Source organism: Vanessa tameamea, chromosome 20, assembly GCF_037043105.1.
Source record: "Vanessa tameamea isolate UH-Manoa-2023 chromosome 20, ilVanTame1 primary haplotype, whole genome shotgun sequence".
NCBI classification, from domain to species: Eukaryota; Metazoa; Arthropoda; class Insecta; order Lepidoptera; family Nymphalidae; genus Vanessa; species Vanessa tameamea.
In genome coordinates this window covers 1,323,372-1,346,182 of record NC_087328.1, presented here as the reverse complement: position 1 = coordinate 1,346,182, position 22,811 = coordinate 1,323,372, and the positions used below count along the sequence as shown (strand labels likewise).

The window sequence follows — 22,811 nt, the reverse complement described above, 5'->3', positions numbered from 1 at the left end:
CTTGGGAGTGATTCAGTGCAGTTTTCCTGGACACCATTGTGGTCATAGCTTTAGTAGCTGCGGGCCTGCGCACGCGCAACTACGACACTCATAGGTGACTATTGTGTTAAAATCGATTGTTCGACATAAGTGTTATTGTTTGTGCCTGGTTTTGTAAGTTTAACTGTTCTTTTTTAATCCGGTTTAAACTAGTTTATTGGTTATATTTTGAGTGTAATTATAGTTCGTTGAACATTTCGTTTGTATTAAGGATTTAGCTGACTTGTTGATGGTGATTGTTTGTTTTTTAAAACCCGTAATTTATTTAACGATAAAATTGCTTGATATAAGAATTAAATTGAAAGAATTTATTTCATCTTTCATACCGTTAAGATTACAGTTATTTGTCCCTTCGATTGGGAGCAAGAAGGGGCCAACTGCCTCTTAAATCTGATAAGCGTTTTGCTATTCAAAATTCAACTTTATTACCAAGCAGTAAAGGAAGCAAGTATTTTCTTATATATATAAATAAGTTTGCATATGTATCGTTTAGATACGAAGTGGTCATTGACCTCGAGTGAAAATAATTTCCGTATAAACATGCGTTTTTTACATGATAATATTTATTAAATAACCAAACAGATCTTTTGATAAATATAGCTTTTTGTAACCGTTATAATGTAAGCTTATGCACCTTGCCTCGTTTGTCGTTTTTTTTTATTATAGAGACCTCATTATATCTGAAGATACTCTTAATTCTTCATAAGAGGTTTAATTCTTAACGTTTACATAAAATATATACTAGATCTTAAGTTTTTGCGTGATATTAAAATAAATATATATTTTAAAGTTTTATAATAAAATATATTTACTACATAGACCCCAGTAAACATTTTTTGTTTTAAACTCTTAAATTCATATATTATTAAATTCCACTAGCTCTATATGAATTAAAACAAGAGGTTCATCTCAAAATTTGAAGTCTATATTTTTATTTTTAATTTGTTTATTGATAGTCATTTCAAACTTTTGATATAGGTCATAGGATTTACAGATTGTACGTAAAATTAAGTTAAATATTATATTTAATTAATTCAATATGTTTAATTAAAAAAACCTTTTTTGGGGGGGGAGGAAATTGAATAGGGATAGAATAGGAAAGGAACGACGGTGTTGTTGTCCGGGCCGGATCTACCGCATGGCTTTTTGGGCTTCAGCCCAGGGCCCCGTGGATTCACGGGCCTCCCCGCTAAGTCAAGTCAAAGTCCATCATTTTATTAAATTAAAGAGATCATATGGTTTGCACCCTGCGGATCCTGCAATTAATCAAACCCATTCAAATAATTTAATTCAAGTTTACGTTCAGGTGTGTCTTAAGTTGGGCCCCTAATGAGTATTAGTCCAGGGCTCCCTAAACTAACGGTCCGGCCCTGGTTATTGTTGTCATTTGGAAATGATTTTACTTGGTGGTAGGTCTAAGAGAAAAACCCTTTGGGGGCTCATCCGTTCATTATACATTCAACAGTCAAATAGCAATTCTTAGCATTGTTGTATTTAGGTTTGTAGGGTGAGTGAGCCAGTGTAACTACAGGCACGAAATGTATTATAAGTTACTTCCGAAGTTTAGTGGCAAGTACCATTAGCGGTGTAAGGTTTAATATTCCTCACATTGCCAACGTTTACTGGCAGTGATCACTTACCATCAATATAAAAGAAATACTATATTTTAGTTTGTGTAATAGTAACTATGCATATTTCTTAATTTTGTTTCCTAATTTAGATATTTCATGATTTACATATTGAATTACTTAAAAATATTTACAAGCAATTAGGTTCTGTTAAACTTAACCGACTGGACTCGTGACATGACATACTTTTAAAAACGTAAATAAAGAGCAAAAATAAACAAAGAGTCGACTCAACGCATAAACGCGACGAAAGTTAACCTTTTTCGTAAACAACGTATGTTTTGCGAACGTTACGTTTCAAAACAAAAATGCTAGTATATTTAAATATCGATATTTATATATTACAATTGTCCTGCCAATGTTGTTAGACTTGAAAATTACTTACAAGTACAGGCTATATTCATATCATACTATACAATTACATTGGCAGCCTGTAAATATCCCACTGTTGGGCTATAGCCTCCTCTCCCTTTGAGGAGAAGGCTTGGATCATATTCCACCACGCTGCTCCAATGCGGGTCGGTGGAATACACATGTGGCAGAATTTCGTTGAAATTAGACACATGCAGGTTTCCTCACGACGTTTTCCTTCACCGCCGAGCACGAGGTGAATTATAAACACAAATTAAGTACACGAAAATTCAGTGGTGTTGGCCTGGGTTTGAACCCGAAATCGTCGGTTAAGATGCACGCGTTATAACCACTGGGCCATCTCGGCTATACAATTAATTTATTAGATATATTCGTTTTATATTAAACTACACTAGTTTTCTCCTTTTCCTCGCATTAATTTTACGTGATAAAATGCCGATGACCTACAAACGATACGCAAAACAATCACGTCGATCTATTGTTTTCGAGCCGTGTGAAAAAAAATACATTAAACACACTTTCGATTTGATATTATGATTAAAGAATTTAAACGGTTAGTTAGTGTTGCAGTTAATTTAAAGCTGGTTATAAAATAATGACCTCAGTCAGTGAAGTGATGTTTTAATACACAAATTTTGTCTGTATCCTGAAAACATCAATCTTGCTTCATAACAAATTTTATCAAACTCAAAGTCAAATTCCTTTATTCAACATAGAAGCATTATTTCTTATTGATGGTCAAATTAAACACTACCACCGGTTCGGAAAAAGGAACATCCTGACCTGAGAAGAACCGGCGAAAGAAACTCAGCGGGTCTTTTTTTTTTGTCAAATTAATTACATACATAATTGTATATGAATAGAAACAGCCAGGAGGCGATCGTTTCATTCCCAAGCTGTGCTATCAAACATAAAATCACTAATTGTATAGTAACCTTTCGCACACAAGTGTTCCTTAACAATTTTTTTTAATTTGGCAACAGAAGCATTTTGAACGCTTTCTGGGATCCTGTTGTAAAACCGTATACATTGCCCCACAAAAGAGTTACTGACTCTATGCAGTCGAGTAACAGGAGTAACAAGTTTGTGTTTGTTCCTTGTACCAAACATCAAATTCGGTAAAGTAGTTTGGCCGTGAAAGAGCAACAGACAGACAGAGTCACTTACGCACTTATAATATTAGTAAAGATTAATTAGAAAAACGCTAAATTATAAAATATAATAATACAGTTATCCCTTGAAAATGGCCGCCGTCTAAAAAATAAGAATAAATGTCAGAGGGTTCATTATTTATTATCTTAACTGTGACATTGATGCCTCTAGTAATAATAATCAATTAATAGTTAAATTCTAATTATAGATTATAGATTTCATATATAGTAACTCTGTTTGTATGTCCGTTACGCTTCCGGTACCAAACCACTGAAGTGAAATTGATGAAGTTAGGTATAAAGGATGTTTGAACCACAAAGAAGAACTATTAACAATCAACCCCTAAAACGTCAGCGAAACGCGTGCGACAATTAGAATTATTCTATGAGTAGTTGCGTTTAGTTTCATACGCTTTAAATGAAGACTATTGACGTGACATGAGAATTTCATGTTCTTGCCAGTACTGAATTTATTTAATTAAATTACAACAGTAAAATTACTAATGAATATTATTCACAGTTAGTAATTAATTCGATTTTTGAATGTCATAAGTCAAAAGTGATATTTAATACGAACCAATTATTTAGTAAGTAGTTCTATGTATATAAAGTAACAAATTGATCGAAGTTTAATTAAACGTGTTAAATTACATAACCGAAATAATTCCATTGTATTGTAGGAAATTGAGATTGTTCAAATTTATTTATTATTAGATAAATTATATCACAAATCCATTGGCTTTTTGACGGTTGCACGTCTTTCGAATAAAACATTTATTGTATTCGCACGTGACATTGGCAAAATAATCTATGCCCCCTTGGCACAAAAAAAAAATATATTTGACATTTAAAGAAAAAAAACTAGTCAAGATTTTATCGCTAACTGAAATTAAACATTTTACTCGAAATAAAATCGTATTCTTAACAAAATTAAAAAATAATCAACTACTAACCAAGTATCTAAGTAGGTATATAAAAAACAATCCGATTGAAATTACTGCTCCTCTGTCCACGGGTTTGCTAGCCACTCGGATTCTTTCATCACTGCCACCCGGCGTGCAGACGAAAACGGTTCTGGAATTGTTAAGCCACTTGCATCAAATTCGTCTTCGTTGAGCCAGTCAGTATCCTCAGACTTTTCATAACGATGCACAATGCAGAGAAGCTCATTCGCCCCTCTGGTAGCAAGGCGCTGTGGCCGTACTCTAGTTGCACAATGGTCATGGCAGACAGTCTTGCCATGCACGTAACGACAGTGCATTTGAATGCTTTAGTGAGATGTGAAATATATCCCACAGGTTGGACAAAAATGACGACCAGACTAATACAATCGAGGGATTCCTCGTAAAACGTAATTAAAAGTAGTTGCCAATTTGGGAGTTTTGATTCCCTAATTTTTTATTTAAAAAAAAAAAACATTGTTACGTAACGTGTTGTAAGAAAGACCCCCTCCCGCCCCTGTAACGCATCGTAACGTTTTACGAGACACCCTCTCCCCCCCAAAATTGCGTTACGTAATATTTGAACGCCCCCTTTTATTATTTGTATGTCTAGATAAACTAAGAGGCCAATAGTTGGTCACTAAGTAACAAACGCACACTAGTAAAGTAGTATGAGACGACCTCCGTGGTCGAGCAGTGTGTACACTGGTTTTCATGAGTACGCCACTCCAATGTCCCGGGTTCGATTCCCGGCCGAGTCGATGTAGAAAAAGTTCATTAGTTTTCTATATTGTCTTGGGTCTGGGTGTATGTGGTACCGTCGTTACTTCTGATTTTCCATAACACAAGTGCTTTAGATACTTACATTGGGATCAGAGTAATGTATGTGATTTTATCCAATATTTGTTTATTTATTTATTTATATTTGGCGAGTGTCAATTGTAACTGCCCCGCACACCAAGATTGGCCAATAAAGTTGGCTCACTCTATCTATATATATAAATAATCTTCGTCTAACATAAACATCTTAACTATGTAGTATATGGCATTTTAATATTTGTTATAATTATTCAATAATATCTTGACATTAAATAAATATTTATTACGTACTTGTAAGTAATATTGTTTACATGGATGCGACTTGGTTGAATGATTATTACGATAATCATCAGTTTTTTTGTATTGTTTGTAATTCCATGTCGGCATTGAATTTTATGACTATTATATGTAAATAATTACATTATATGACGACCATACTTTGCTCGTTAATTATATTTACAAGTACATATATAATAAAAGTAATAAATCATATACTTCTTTACAACTACAACGTAAAGTCCTCTAGAGCCGTTTCCCAATTATATGTCCCCGGATCCCTAGGGGAAGGTATTCGATGTTATATATGTTAGATATTATTCATAACGATAGGAAATTCTTGCGGTTTTTTAGGATATATTGGATTATAACTTACATTTTAAAAATAGACAAAACTGTCCTTACTTTTTGACTGTTATAATTTATGTATTTACTAATAAAAGAGCATATCATTTATATACATTGTTATCATTTATGTAAAGCGCTTTTTTATCATTGCGAACTTTTTTGTAAACCTTTTTAAGATGTACAATACTGTAGCATCATTTTGATCTATCACGTAAGGTTCAGCCACCGTTTTCAATGTAAGCGCAAAAAAAATGTTTTTATTTACGACATAACATTAGAAACCACTAAAATTATTAGTATTTCTCTATTATATTATGTATATATTATACATATACACCTTGCACATGAATCACTCAATTAATTTAAAAAAAAAATCATCAAAATCCGTTGCGTAGTTTTAAACATAGAGACAGATAGACAGCGGGAAGCGACTTTGTTTTATACTATGTATTGATATTAGTATTCACTATGTGGTCGAAATTGAATTGGTCTTTTGATAGTATAGTCTGGAAATTGGAAGTGTACACTCTCGCGAAAAGTGCGCAGAGTGAGGGAATACAGAGTGCTTCCCTGTTTGAACACACACTTGTGAGCCGTAATATGTCCTGCGTGGTTATCTGGTACCCCTTGACGATATTACCGTCATCCTCATGTCTATTTATATATAGATCTTTTTGACATGACTTTTTATTTGTAAACACAAGTCACTCTGACACAATCAGGTATGGTTACAAAAACAGTAACAGCCTGTAAATTTCCCACTGCCGGGCTAAGGCCTTTTTTCTCCCTTTGAGAAGGAGATTGGTGGATACACGAGTGGTAGAATTTCGTTGAAATTAGACGCATGCAGGTTTCCTCACGGTCTTTTTGAACCCACGGTCATCATGGTTAATGTTATCAAATAGAAATATATGCAAGCAAGGTAGATATAAGACACGATGTAAATATATTTAAATAACTTTTACGTACAGACTCCATCAGCATCGAGCGATTTTATTCAATAAATGTATTCAAAGTAACATTCCTGTCGGTAAGATCTTTGCTGTTCTGAATGTCAAGTACAGACACATACACACATATATAGATATAGTATATTTATTTTAAATGTTTTGTTAACAAATATAATATTTTATAATTGTAAGTATAATATGTTTATAATTTAATTTGGATTTTTTTGCTATCATTACTTTTAGCTGTCTCACGCACACTAAGATATTCCGTAAGCGCGTGCGTCACTCACACATACTAATACACGTCCATAGTAATTTAACGTGGAGGGGCGCGCCTTTGTAAGTGAATAGATCTATACTTTGTAAATTGCGTTAAGTACCCGATAACATCTTGGTTCCCAAGGCTGGTGCATATTGGACAAGGAATGGTGAATATTCCTTACGCCAATGTCTTTAAATCTAGAGTCAAAATTGTCCGTCCGGATATTACATAGAATTTACTGCTGCTGAACTAGAATCTGCCAATAAAACATTTGTTATTCCACCACGCTGCTCTAGTGGGGCTTGGTGGTAGTCGAAGCAGATTTTTATCCTCAACGTAGGTTTCCTCACGATGTTTCCTTTCACGTGAATTTTTATTTGAACGAGCGTCATTTGTTTATGATATACTCGTAATGGTTAATTAGGCTATTATTGACTTTGTTATGCGTCTAAATTTTATAACATTGCGTCATTTGATAACATATAGCCAGTTCCAACCACAAAAGGACAAATCCCAAATAAACAACATTTAACATCAAATTGACGTGACATTATTGGTTGAGCGCGCGAATATTCTTTGATATGCATTATAGAACTTTGGAAGTAAAATTAAAGTGAAAATTAGTCGTTAAGTGTAATTGTATTGTATTATATACTAGCAATCCCCGCTGGCTTCGCACGGCTGCAATGCTGTTACTAAATATACTACAGAATATCTTACAACGTTCACAGTTTTTCAGTCATTAGACAATACAAACCGCTATGTCCCTGCGTTTTAAATCTGTAATATCTTCGAATATATTCATTTAATTTATGATATGCACAATGTATTTAATGTACTTAATTGGATAAGGATTATTGCTGTATTACTTAAAAACGACATCACTTTAGAAACCTCTAAAATTATCAGTGTTTCTCTACTATATTGTGTATGTATTATAGATATAAACATTCCTCATGAATCAATCTATCTACTTAAAAAAACCGCATTAAAATCTGTTGTGTAATTTTTAAGATCTAAGGATACACAGGGACAGACAGCGGTAAGCGACTTTGTTTTATACTAATTAATGATATTGATATATTAATCAAGAACTATTAGTAGTTCACAATATAGTTGAGTAACTAACAAATCGTAAAGAATACGTACGATTGGAATAGACTATATTATTGACACTGCTTTTAGCATGTAGTCTGGGTAGGTACCTCATTAGATATTCTACCGCCAAACAACAGTACTTAGTATTGTTGTGATCCAGTTTAAAGGGTGATTGAGCCAGTGTAACTACAGGCACAAGGGACATAAGTCTTAGTTCCCAAGGTTGGTGGCGTATTGGCGATGTAAGGAATGGTTTATATTTATTACAGCGTCATAAATATTAACCATTCCTTATATCAGATGGCCATTACGTTCGTCCGCCAACCTATACCATAAAAAGGGGGGAGTAGCACATACATTATTTTAAATTGTAAGACGTCCGTTAATTATTATTTATATGTGAACACATTATTAACCAAGCTAAAGACAACACGTGGTTCAAATCATTAAAACCCGCACATACTAAAATCAATCATAACACGTCAACAACATAGTTACATTATTTTGATTAATTTAAATTTAGATTTTTTGTTTTGTTTGTTTTAATAAATACCTTCGAAGTGTAATATTCTCTTCGCATTCATTGGGAAACGAGGCGATTGACCTGAGCAAAGACGCAAATGAAAAGATTTTGTTTTTATCTTAAAATAATAACGTAAAAATAAAAAAAACGGTAAAACGGCAGATCTTTTTGTTGATTGTAATTTATTTTAATTATTTTGATATTTATTAAGCTTAAACAATAAATAAATAAATAAATAAATATAAATATTGGACAACATCAGATACAATACTCTGATCCCAATGTAAGTAGCTAAAGCACTTGTGTTGTGGAAAATCAGAAGTAACGATGGTACCACAAACACCCAGAGCCAAGACAACATAGAACACTAATGAACTTTTTCTACATCGGCACGGCCGGGAATCGAACCCGGGACCTCGGAGTGGCGTACCCATGAAAATCGGTGTACACACTAGTCGACCACGGAGGTCGTCAATACATATACAACTATCAAGACTTACAAATATGTTTCAAATTTTATTTTCTTTAAACTGTAAAGTCAAAAATTACACGTTACATAATCCTCCAAATCAATCTATACTAATATTATAAGGAGGTATGGGTCTGTTTGTAGGGTGTAATCTCCAGAAATAATAAATAAAATTAAAAAAATATTTGTTACTGCTAGAAAGACAATTAAAATGAAAATATTCTTTATTCGAGTTCTTCATAAACGCACTTTTGAATCGGCACGTTACAGTGATGAATTAAATTCAAAATTACCACCGGTTCGGAAAGTAGATTCTACCGAGAAGAACCGACAAGAAACTCAGTACTAACTATTCCACCATTTCAATTAAAGTATGTCAGTAAAGAACAACAAAATTTTTATATATCCTGCTTAAAAACGAATAAACACTAAGGCCATACGTTTTTTAACTTTAATATATTGTAAGTATTCAGTATTTTCGTATTAGTTGAATTGAGTAATATGCCTTATCTATCAATGTTATTTTGACATTAGCTTTAAATTGGTTTATAAACAATCAATAAAATTATTAAACAATTGAGATAAATTAATTTAAAAGTTACCGGCGCAAGAGCGGTCTCCATATTTGTTTCCGCGTACCGACTCGACTCCCAATCGTCGCATTCACGGTTACAGGACGGCAATTGTCGCACGCGGCGCGGGCTTACTTAAACTGTGTAGAACTGGAGTATTTAACTAAACGGACTATTGATTCGTTGTAAATTTTTTTCACAAAATTCATATATATACAGTGTAAACTCCATACGTCACTCGAGTTAACGACAAACTCCCTAAAGCGTCGAAATCACTCGACTTTGGTTGGTTCAGCTTGTCTTCCATACAATGATAAACTCTATATAGCGTCATCCACTCTCAATAACGACAAGAAATAAATAATAAAAAGTTCTGGTTTAGTCGCCAAAATTAGTAAAAACTGCGTAGAAGTTCTTTTGTCGCTTTATTATCCTAGCCCGTAATAAACTGTCGGCATCACACATACCGAACTTTCTAAGGAATACATTATTTAGTTTACAAATTATGATTGCACCGATATGCATTAGTAAAAAAATACAATGACGTCAGACGAAAATAACAGACTATACGCAATAGCGTTCAAATAAGAATTATTTTTAATTTAATTTCTAACACTAGTAAGAACTTAACTTTAACTTTTTGTAATACAGTTTTTCTTCTCTCCATTTAACGACAACTCTGTATCACGTACAAAACATACAGTTCCTTGAGTGTCGTTATGTAGAGTTTACACTGTATATATATATCAAAAAACATCATATCATATTTTAAAACGACTTGGATATGTTTTTATATTGCCTTGTATATCACCCATGAAATGCATTTACGATTTTCTTCCAATGAAGTGGGACTCACCGGCGTCAAGTGATTAAAATACATCACCAAAAATCCACAAAAACCTAATCCGTCTATTCGGTGGACTCCAATACCTCAAAGAAACCATTTCTACCAAACAAGTTTTATTGAACTATCATAATTAATTAGGAAATAAAATCGTAGCCCCAAATAGCTGTTACGGTTAGCACGATAACAAATAGACCAACGATTGTTATCTTAAATGAAGACATTCGTATAATTCGAAACAACATTATTGATCTTAATGCGTAGTATTAGTGCAGGGATGGTATTAACAGTTAGCGACGTTCCAACGGTTGTTCTAAACTAGATCTGAACGTGTTAGGTCGCGTACATAATGGCAACCAGTTCTTAATATATATTAATAGTAGATATGTTTTTTTTTTATTAATGTCTAATTGAAATAACTACTAAATTTATGCTAGATGCAGCGTATTTCGGTTAAGGTTATTTAATAGTAATATATAAGTAAATAAGTAACAACCGATTCAAATTAGGAATATTGACGTGACGTACGTGATATGATCTCGTATTTTTATATGAAGTTTAAATAAATATTTGTATGTACATATTGAAGTCTTCAATTCTAATCTTTATCCTTATCGATATTATAAAAGGCGAAAGTTTGTATGTATGGATGCTTTTTCTCTTTCACGCAAAAACTAATGAATTGATTTTAATGAAACTTTAAAAGAATATAACTTATAGATTAGAATACACATTAGCTATAATTTATAAAGATATTGTGTGAATAATACCTTGTAAACGTGACCGAAGCAGGAGAAGACGAGTGGTCCTTATTTTTATCTTGGAATACGACGACTTTTAACGAAAATTATGAAAAATTAAATCGTGCCTTTTATGACAGTTTTAATATCGATAAACGATCGCGAGACAAATATTGATATGGTGTTGTATGTACATATATGAGTTTAATTAAATATATATGCCTACCGTTTGTTTATAATAATAAAATGAAAATATTTCTGGTCCTAACAAATATTTATAATGATCTCGTTCACTTGATTAGAAATAGGCCAGAATAACTCCGTTCATAAACATTCGAATTTCAATACCTATCAATAACGTACAGCAAATTCAGCGCTGCAAGCAGACAAAGGATAGAATTCAATGTCATTTTTGTCAAAGTACAGTCAATCACAGAATCTATAGCTGTTCATCACTTGTGTCAGTAATTATACTGGCTCATTCGCCATTCACACTCGAATACCAATATGAGTTCCGTACGTTTGGTCTATTCAAGTTGCGTGTCTATAACAGCTTAACATAGAAGTATGACTACAAAGTGTAATTAATCAGGACATACATCAATTTGAACGTTGTGTATGATGGTTAATATTACTTATTACTAACGAATTATTAAACATACGATTCGTTTTGTTTTCGTAAGCAAAACGTTAATGTTTTAATTCGTGTTAATTCGTATTGTAAAGTCTACGAGTAATAACACAAAATTGTCCCAATAATAAACGTTTCATAATTGTAAAAGTCGTAATTTTTTTTTTTAGTGTCATGCAGATAGGCGGACTGGCGAATATGCCATCTTAAGGGAAGTCATCCCTTCCCTTAGATATTGGTACTTTAAGAAATATTAATCATTACAAATGCACTATCACATGAACAGCTTGTAATTTTCCCACTGCTGGTCTAAGGCCTCCTCTCCCTTTGAGGAGAAGGTTAGGAGCATATTCTACCACGCTGCTCCAGTGCGGGTTGGTGGATTCACATGTGACAGAATTTCGTTGAAATTAGATACATGCAGGTTTCCTCGTGATGTTTTCCTTCAACGCCGAGGACGAGATGAATTATAAACACAAAATAAGCACATGAAATTTCAGTAGTTCTTGCCTGCGTTTCACCCACAATCATCGATTAAGATGCACACGTTCTAACCACTGGGCCATCTCGGCTCAATGCACTATCAACCTTGGGAAATAAGTCGTTATGTCCATTGTTAATTTAGTTACACTGGCTCACTCACCCTTAAAACGGGAACACAACAATAGTTGATGGTATCTACCCAGGCGAGCTTGTACAAAACCCTATCAATTGAAAGCCGCTACTCGTAACTCAAACACGAACGGTTAACGTTTAACGATTCGTTAAATATTGGAATCGGGCATAAATGTCATATAGTTTAAACTGAACGGATGTTGTCAGTTAATTAATCTACCGAACCATTGACACAAAACAATGGTTTACCAAAGGTCGGATAATCCTCGACATTAAGTGATATTTATGGAAAATAATAAATTATTTGTCAATATCATTATAATCACGACTCATGAATTTTGCTCTAACGAAATACCAGAAGTATTCTATAAGATGAAACTCGAAACTCACCGCATAATACGAACGTGAAAAGCCGGAATATGATTTTATTTTCATTAGGACAACCGACAGTCCATACAATATTACATCCAAAATAAAAGACTAAATTACATTTCAAAATTATCTAGGCAAAAGTTCTACTACTTACAGGTAGTCTCACCATGCAACATTACACAATGTATGTATGTATTGACTATAATAGTTACAATATTTATAGGAAACAAGTATCATAATGGTGTACCTTAAATAAATTGTCAACAATTCACGAGCGAGGCACGAAGTGAATTCTTACAGAATCGCACTGCAGACGACAAATGTGTTAAAGACGATATGTTACGGATTATCTTAAAGTATCCATCGTTTAAATATACAGCGCAAAAATTTGTCTTTGTGTTTTGATATTTGACGCCATTTTTTTTTAAGAAATTTTCTTGTATCGAACCTCATATAATTACGTATCAGGTAAAATTAGTTTGAATTTACTGTAATTTAGTGAATTTCATTCATTAACATACGGTACGTACCTACGTATTATATACTCATTTATAAAAAGTAGCCTATGTCCTTCCTTGGAGTTCAAGGTCACTTTAAACCAAATTTCATCAAATCGAGTGGTTTGGCTGTGAAAGAGCAACAAACAGTCAGACAGATTTTCATTATAATATTAGTATAGATAAAAACCGTGATCTATAATAATCTCAAAAGAGTTATTTGTCGGAATAGTAACAAAGTACCTGAAGACAATTAGAAAAAAAAAAAAAAAAAACAAATATCGAGCAAAGTAACGCGTCCTAACTTTCCCTGCACTTTGTCGACCTCGTTCGCGGGTCAACGACACGAACTTGAACACTACGCCCACCACGCATTGTGTGCTAATGCAGGACAACACGTCCTAAATATTCGTGTCACATTTCATTGAACGACATATCGGGTATACGCGATTAAAATCGAGAAAGTAATCTTAGGTTAAGCGATGTTTAGCGCAGTTGGTAAATGGATGGGTGACCAAGTTACAATAAATTTATATATTTTGATATTTCGTTGCTGTTTTCTTAAGCGCGTTATAAGCAAAACGCTAATAAAAAGATATTTCGCCAAATAAACATAATTATTTGAAGTATTTTGTATTACATATTCAATTCAATAAACACAACAAATTTAATAAACATAAATAAAGATAACTTTATCTTTTTGAAACGGTGTAACGGTTTTTGTTTAAAAAGGATTCGACAACACGTTAATACAAAAAAAAAAAAAAATTGAAACATACATTTTATCAGATCTTTAGTTAAATAAAAATATGTTTCTTGATTGAAACTTTAATTATTTTATAAACTTGGAAAAATGTGTCCCATCGTCGGGTAAAGGCCTTATCTTAAGAGAAGGCTTATCGCCTTTTCCACCATCACTAAGACGAGATACTATAAATTGGACATATCGATCACAAATGTTATACGATGTCTTCTAACACCACGCATCAAATGACATACACACATCAAGCACGTGAAAACTTATTGACGCTTGCTCGGACTCGAATCCGCAATCTTCAGTTAAGATTAATTTGATTTAACAACCCCCTGGGCTCAAATAAATATTTAACTAGCTGCTCGTTCCGGCTTCAAACGGGCAAAATCCATGCAAAGTTGCTCCTCGAATTTGCCTTAAAGTTGAAATTCCCGAAAATCATTTCTTATCGGATGTCTACGTTATAAAATAAACCTATATACCAAATTCAAGTTTACTAGACTAATTGTTAGTATTTTAACTGTGCGTTGATTTGTAAGCAAGGACAGACAATTTTATGTAGTATAGATTTTAATAAGGATTTACTTGGTGGTAGCTCTTTGTGCAAGCCTATCTTTGTCGGTTCCAACCACTCATCAGATATTCAAACGCCGAACAGTAATTCCTTCTATTGTGATCCGGTTTGAAGAGTGACGTAAATAACAAAAGATAAAAGGCATAACATCTTAGTTCTCAACGTTGGTAACGCATTGGGGATGTAAGGAATTGTTAATATATATTACAGAGCCAAGATACATTTGTCCGTCCGCCAACCTATACCAAAAAAAAGCATACAAAGTGACGCATGTAGTCACTGTCTGTGACTGTCACTTTGTAGACGTTGACACATTCCATAAAACCACATATTCATCCCCAAGTCCCAAACATGGAATGTAACTTTGCATATTAGTTTATTGTTCGTAAGCTTGTTTGTCCAAGTTCACAATGGTTCATATAGTTTGTACAGGATATTTTTCAATTGAGAATTAACCATAGTTATAATCTAACTAGTGTCCCGTGGAAGGAGGTCCAATAGTTAGGTGACTTATGTCCTTTTCGTTGGGTTCTTGGAACCCAACTTGGAAGCTGTATGGTACACCTTTAGGACACGTTAACTATCATTGTTTTGTTTTGTTATTGTTGTTTTTTTGTAGATTAAGTTAGTTAGTAGTTATAATTAGTTAATATGTTTTTTTATTTTTGTTTTTTTAATTTTTTATACTTTTTATAATTTTCTCAAACATTTCATAAACATTTCTTTTTTTTTTCTGTAACTTTGAAAACGTATATGAATTTCAATATGCAAGACAAATAAGCCCAGAGAAGCTGATTAGACTCGTGCGTTAATGATAAATCAGACGAGTTAAAAGATAGCAAAATCGTTTACTGATTTTAAAAATGTCAACAACTTGAGTCTATATATAGCTTTGGAATAAACAATAAACTCGTGCAAAAATCAAGAATTAAATTTAATTTCATCTTAATATAAATTTATTTTGCATAAGCAAGCAAATATCCACATTATATGTATATAAAACATGACCGTGCTTTGAATAATTACTCGTACATGCTTAATATGAAATACTCGCGAAGGCACGCGAGGGAGTATTTCATTAATTACTTTTTAATAAAATAAACTTATAACATAACATAATCAGCCTGTAAATTTCCCACTGCTGGGCTAAGGCCTCCTCTCCCGTTGAGGAGAAGGTATGGAGCATATTCGACCACGCTGCTCCAATGCGGGTTGGTGGAATACACATGTGGCAGAATTTCGTTGAAATTAGACACATGCAGGTTTCCTCACGATGTTTCCCTTCACCGCCGAGCACGAGATGAATTATAAACACAAATTAAGCACATGAAAATTCAGTGGTGCCTGCCTGGGTTTGAACCCGAAATCATCGGTTAAGATGCACGCGTTCTAACCACTGGGCCATCTCGGCTCAAAAACTTAAGAAGTATTATTTAATTGTTCTTTCCTTTTCTTCCTGCCTTTACTATTGTCCTATCTTGACTGTTAGTCATCTCACACACCTTGTAAGTACAAACGTCATTGACTCATACTAAAAACGCCGAAAATAATTTACTATGGAAGGGTGCGCCTTTGTAAGTCGTGATATGAATGTATGTATATAATATATGTTTCGGTTTTTGAAAATCGAGCGTGGAATTATATTTACACTAAACGGCCATGCCATATTTTGAGTGAGGTGTTGTTTGTGAAGTTAAGCTTGTAGAGTTAGAAGCTTCGCTCTCTAGAAGATTTGATAACTTTTGGACAGTACGAGTCATATAGTGTTGGCGACATTTTTTTTTTTTATGTATGAAAAACCGCCGGCCATAGCTGGTTCAGAGTGGTTGTGCGAGGCAGAAAACGTCTTAAAAATCGCGCTGTTGTGGATTTTCGGACATCTAGGTGGTGCGGGTGATATTTTGAATTTTGGCGAGATGTCCAAACATTTACGTGAAATTTTTTTTCATGGAATTTATATAAACCATAAAAATAAAAATAAGTTATTAGGAAAGAATATTGATAAAGAATATTTATTGCGGTTTTTGGTGAATATAATTTTGATTGATCTGTTGATTTTTGGACGAAATAATAATTTAATTGTGTTGATTTTGAATTTAAAATCTTTCTAGAAATTTTGCCTATATATTATGTAAAGACTAAATTTCACTTAGGTATGTCCCGTTTCCGCGACGCTTTATTCGAACCGGTCCGAATTTAAACTAGCTCATAGTTTGACCGTGAGAATGTGGTCAAGGACATATATAATTTCCTTCATCAACTTTAGGAGTTATTCGATAAAATTAAAAATACATCATATTCTACTAGGCACTTATTGGAACTTATGAATCGTCATCTTACAGGATTATATCGAATGAATTGTCAAAACTGTCAATAAAATATGAAACTAATTCGATGTCATTATGGATTTGCGAAAGTATGGCGTTTTGAAAGAACGAGCTGTTATCGGAGTTTTGAAAGTAAAATTCAAGTTGATATATTATTTAGGTGCAATAGTGTGTATCCACCAAGCCACATTGTTGCAGCGTGGTAGAATATGCTCCAAACCTTCTCCTCAAAGGTAGAGGCCTTAGTAGTGGGAAATTTACAGGCTGTTAATGTAAAAAAAATAATTGTGTTGTTTGTAAATAAAGATATGTTAATCAAAAACGTTTAATGGTGTACAATACAGCTGAGCTCACAGCAAATTGCGTGAAATACGTAAATCTAAGGTTTATATATATATATCTGATGGTAATCGACGCATAAAGACCCCACACCTTTTTATCATATTATATAGTTATATATAGAAGAATTCATTAATATAATTGCACTAATTCGGATACAAAAAACATTTTTTAAATAATGCTAATACATAAATTAAATTAAATATATTGGACAACATCACATACAGTAATCTGATCCCAATGTAAGTAGCTAAAGCACTTGTGTTATAGGAAATCAGAACCCGGGACCTCGGAGTGGCCTACACATGAAAACGTCTGTAAGTCTATAGGGTTTTGTTTTCGTAGAATGACTATCGATTTCTCTTTTCGTGTTTGCGAGTTTTGACAATGAGTTGAGCGCTTTATCGTTTAGCGGAAGTATTGAGTCACGGAATGTTATTTTTTAATAGTATTCGAATAAAGTTTGAAATGTTTCATTTTGTGGGTTTGTATTTCGAATGCAATATAATTTTTTTTTTTTTTATTATTACTTTTGTTTTGATAATGAACTTTTTGCTTTATAATATTATGTACATTGATATTAATTGTGACGAATACACGTAGATGTAAATAACACTTAAACTTTAATTTCGTCTTCATTATTCGTAAAGTTCGGATACATACAAGAAAAGAGGTTTCATAGTTTTGTTTAATGAACGAATTATAAATCAAATAGCAAAAAAAAAAATATATTATGACGACAGTTGCAAAAAAGTCGTAGTATTGTACAACATTAAATTAAATTAGTACAAAATACTTGAATCATACATCATGGGTGTTATATTCGAAATTTATTTTAATCTAATCGAATATGATAAAATAAATCAGTCAGTCGTGACAACAGTTCCCTAGTATCTTAACTTAACATTATTAAATATATATCAACACTTTCTATTGAAATAGTGTGATTTGTTTAACGAACATTTGAATTCTAATTATAAATATAGAAAAGTCGACTCGAAGGTGAGTTTTATTATAAATATAAACAAAAAACTGATTGTAAACATATTTGAATTAATGAAATAAATTATTACTTTTATAATAATTTGTCTGTCTGTTCTGTTAAAACAAATGGATATATTATGGTTCTATAAATAGATTAGTACCGGGAATTTCAATTACTAGCCAGGGATAGTCGATTAACTATCTTAAGTCCATGCTAACAAAGCTAATCTTAAATCATAATGATCAAAGACCCGTTCTTCTTTAAATATATACTTAATATTATATAGTATATAGACTTTAACGAAGCGTTTTTTCTGCTTATAAAATTACACGGATGCTAAACGGTATACGAGTTGATAAAATCTTAATAAACATATAACAGCAATGTGATCTTTATTGTTTAACCCGTTAAGGCGTTGTTTGTTTATTTACGTACTGTATTTAATACCTTTTATATATTTTAAGGTACAAAGCAGATTATGGTGATTAAATTAGCTCGGTTTATTGTTTGCTTTCTATAAAATGTAGAACTAATGTCTTTTGTTGTCGAGATGTTATTTTTTAAATTCATCTAGTCCAGATATATTTTTTATTTCTTTCAACGTTTGTACTTTGTACCGTTAAACAGTATACATGTAAGTTTTATCTCAAATAACAGTTGGTTTAGTCATAACGGACTCAGCTAATTGTCTCGGAAACCTCCGAAAATATATATCATTAGGTAAAACAATTAAAAACATATTTTTCACCTTGACCGACCCACTAACGTGACTGGGACGAGAAACTGTGTTAATGATTTTATTGCGCGTCTCAAAATCAGTATCGTTTCAATACAGGCTCCTCCGTGTTAGCGGTTGGCCTACAATACACTTCATATATAAAAGATACCACTGAGATGCGTGTTCAGTACAGAGTCAACGCTTAGATGTAAAGTTCGCGCCCAACTTTTAACTAAATTATTTTCTTTTTAGAACCGGTTATGTGGCAACAGGCGTTGACTTTCGCCTTAGCTGGCCTCTTCGTGATAGCGGAGTGCGGCCCCCCTGGGAAGCCGGCTCTAGGATGGGGAGAGCGTACCTTCGCAATCGTTGAAGTCAACCAGGCGGCCACAGCATACAACCAGCTTGTCACACGAAAAGAAGCCGCTGATGTCTCTGTTACATGGAACGTTTGGTCTGGAGATGCTGCTGACAGTGCCAAGGTTCTGCTTGACGGAAAACCGGTCTGGACTGGAGCGTCAGGCGCTGCTTCGTCAGCTACCTTCCCTGTTAAGAAAGGTGGTAGATACCAGATGCAAGTGCAACTTTGCAATTCGGACGGGTGCACTTCAAGCGATCCCACGGAGATTGTCGTAGCGGACACAGATGGAAGCCATCTTCCACCTTTAGATTACTCAATGGGAGAAAGAAACAAACCTTTTAAGCAGACTTCAGGAAAGGTGGTAGGTGCCTACTTTGTTGAGTGGGGCGTCTATCCTAGGAAATTCCCAGTTGATCGAGTACCAATCCCTAATTTAACTCATCTTTTATACGGTTTTATTCCAATCTGTGGTGGAGATGGTATTAACGACAGTTTAAAGGAAATCGAGGGCAGTTTTCAAGCGCTGCAGCGCTCTTGCAGCGGTCGCGAGGACTTCAAAGTTTCTATTCATGATCCTTGGGCAGCTTTACAAAAGCCCCAGAAAGGGTTATCATCTTGGAATGAACCTTACAAGGGCAACTTCGGTCAACTAATGTCCTTAAAACAAGCGAGACCCGAACTGAAAATCCTTCCATCTATTGGAGGATGGACATTAGCTGATCCCTTCTTCTTCTTTACCGACAAGACTAAGAGAACTCGTTTTGTTGACTCCGTTAAGGAATTCCTTCTAACATGGAAGTTCTTCGATGGTGTTGATATCGATTGGGAATTCCCTGGTGGTAAAGGCGCTAACCCTGATCTTGGTAGCCCAGAAGACGGTGACGTGTACGTTAGTCTTATGAAAGAACTGCGTGAAATGCTTGAAGAACTTTCAGCTTCAACTGGTAAGAAATATGAGCTGACATCAGCCATCAGCGCTGGTTGGGACAAGATTCAGGTAGTAGACTACAGCAAAGCTCAAAACTACATGGACCACATTTTCTTGATGAGTTACGACTTCAAAGGTGCTTGGTCTAACGATACTTTGGGCCACCAAACGCCACTGTACGCTCCACAATGGAATCCTAAAGAGACTTACACAACTGATTTCGGTGTAAAATACCTGTTGGCGCAAGGTGTGAACCCGAAGAAGATTATTGTTGGTGTTGCTATGTATGGCCGTGGCTGGACTGGTGTCAATGGGTACACAGACAACAATCCATTCACCGGCAACGCAACTGGAGCAGTCAAAGGCACTTGGCAAGACGGTGTCGTAGACTACAGAGAGATCGCGAATGAAATTGCACAGGGTAAATGGGAATTCCATTACGATAACGTCGCACAAGCACCATACGTGTTCAGACCTGCCACTGGGGACCTCGTAACTTACGACAACGCTAGATCCGTCATCGAAAAGGGGAAGTACGTGAGAAATAATAAACTTGGCGGTCTATTCGCTTGGGAAATCGATGCTGACAACGGAGATCTCTTGAACGCGATGAACATGGGTCTTGGTAACAGTGCAGCTTGAAGGTCTCGTTGTATATTAAATGTGATGCTATAATAAGTTCGTTTTAAGAGAGGTCTCAACTAGGTTTATCAATACGTATTTATATTAAAGACTGGTAAATTTAATTGCAGTTTTATTAAAAAATCCTTATTTTGAATCTAATTTGAAAAGGCTTACATATTTGATATATTTGATTAATATAATATTAATTTTTAATATGAAAAACTTAAAGAAAATAGCTGAAATCGTATTCAAACTTAAAATTAATGATTTTGTAAGTATAAATCATATGTTTAGACAAATTTGCGTAGTGATGTATGGACTTATTCTGTAAGTATAAACTCAAACTCGACTTGGAACTCGATCATGAAATATTTGAAAGTCACATGACACATAAATTAATATTATAATATTCACTACATTAGCTATAATACTGTTTAAATGAAACATCGAATAAATTAAAAATCAATGAATTAGGTACTTTTGTATATTCATGTTACAATATTAAATGAACTTAAGCTTCTATCGGTTCGATAAAGTTCACTTCGATCGAGAAGTATAGTCCAGAAACAGAAAACACTTTCATACCAAAAGTAAATTTAATACAAATAGATTTATAATATGATCTACATGAAAATCAATGGGTAGAGTATAAATGAAAGTCAAAATTTAACATGTTACAAGCATCAAGTATCGACTGTTGGTTTTTTTTCTTCCAGAATAGCTTCGCTGGCTCCGACTACTGCGATATTTTTGTTTAAACGACATCGTTAAATATTGTTTACACTATGTATGAATCGAGATATCAATGTTAGTGTGGAGCCACGAACCGTGCGAGTGTGTAATATACTTTAATATTGTACGCATTTGAAATGAAAGTTTTTTTTTTTAAATATCCGTATTACAGCTTTTTATTTAAATATTTCATTAAATGTGAATGTGATGTAAGAAATATTCTATATGTAAACTTGAATTCCTTTAATAGTAATTATGAATAGTCCTTTAATTGACTTTTAATTCTCTTTAATATAATTAAGAGTACATATATTTTTTTAAATTACAGAATAAGAAATAAAACTGACATGCAATTGTTCCATTCCAACAAAGTTTCCATTTTTACGTTTTTAATATGGAATAAACTTGACAACATTAGTAATTTAAAAGGGACAAAAAGAAATAAAAATGTGTAGATATACAGTGTCAACTCTATATAACGACACTCAAGGGACCGTGTGTATGTTAACGTTATGGAGAGTTGTCGTTAAATGGGGAGAAGAAAAATCTGTATTAGAAAAAGAAAGAGTTTATTTCCAACTAAAGTTAGTAATTAAATACAACAATTCTAATTTGAACGCGATTGCGTATAGTCTGTTATTTTCGTCTGACGTCTTTTGCTGCGCCAGTAATATTGTTTTATTTTTTACTTATCCATATCGGTGCGATATTGAGGCATCTTGGTGATAAAAAAGTACTTTTTCAATAATTTTGCTGCTTTCTTGCAGAGATTCTTTATGCGTGCAAGCATTATTATTCACAATTTGTAAACTAGAGAACGGATTTCTTAGAAAGTTTGGTATGTGTGATGCCGACAGATTATTACGGGCTAGGATAATAAAGCGACAAAAGAACTTCTACGCAGTTTTTACTAATTTTGGCGACTAAACCAGAACTTTTTATTATTTAATTCTTGTCGTTATTGAGAGTGGGTGTAACGCTATATAGAGTTTATCATTGTATGGAAGACAAGCTGAACCAATCAAAGTCGAATGATCTAGACGCTTTAGGGTTTGTCGTGAAATCGAGTGACTTTACATGGGAAATTTTCATAAACATTTTTAGGTTTTTGAAAATTTAATCAGGTTTACAACGTAAATAGCACTTGATATGCAAGAAAATATTACTATTTTTTTGTATTGGTATTTAGTTTGTTAGGTTGATGATAAGCTGTTATATTTGCCTATAGAAGTAGACGTTAGCACTGTGACAAACATAAACTACTCGTAATACTGTAAGTGCACGGCGGACTACTTCTACTAATTTTGACGATTACGATACGT

The 22,811-nt window shown here is 33.6% G+C and overlaps 1 protein-coding gene across 3 annotated transcripts; it reads left to right on the top strand.

The window, feature by feature from the left end:
- LOC135193847 (chitinase A-like) lies at nucleotides 1-20,879 on the top strand. 3 transcript variants are annotated; one of them, XM_064218016.1, is made up of 2 exons: nucleotides 1-94; nucleotides 19,097-20,879. In XM_064218016.1, the coding sequence occupies exon 2, from the start codon at nucleotides 19,105-19,107 to the stop codon at nucleotides 20,773-20,775; it is 1,671 nt and encodes a 556-aa protein (XP_064074086.1). In that variant the 5' UTR covers nucleotides 1-94; nucleotides 19,097-19,104; the 3' UTR covers nucleotides 20,776-20,879. The 3 variants fall into 3 exon arrangements, with proteins under 3 accessions (XP_064074086.1, XP_064074087.1, XP_064074088.1); XM_064218017.1 differs by having other exon boundaries at nucleotides 23-153; XM_064218018.1 differs by lacking the exon at nucleotides 1-94 and adding an exon at nucleotides 18,063-18,143.
- The last annotated feature ends 1,932 nt before the right edge of the window (nucleotides 20,880-22,811 follow it).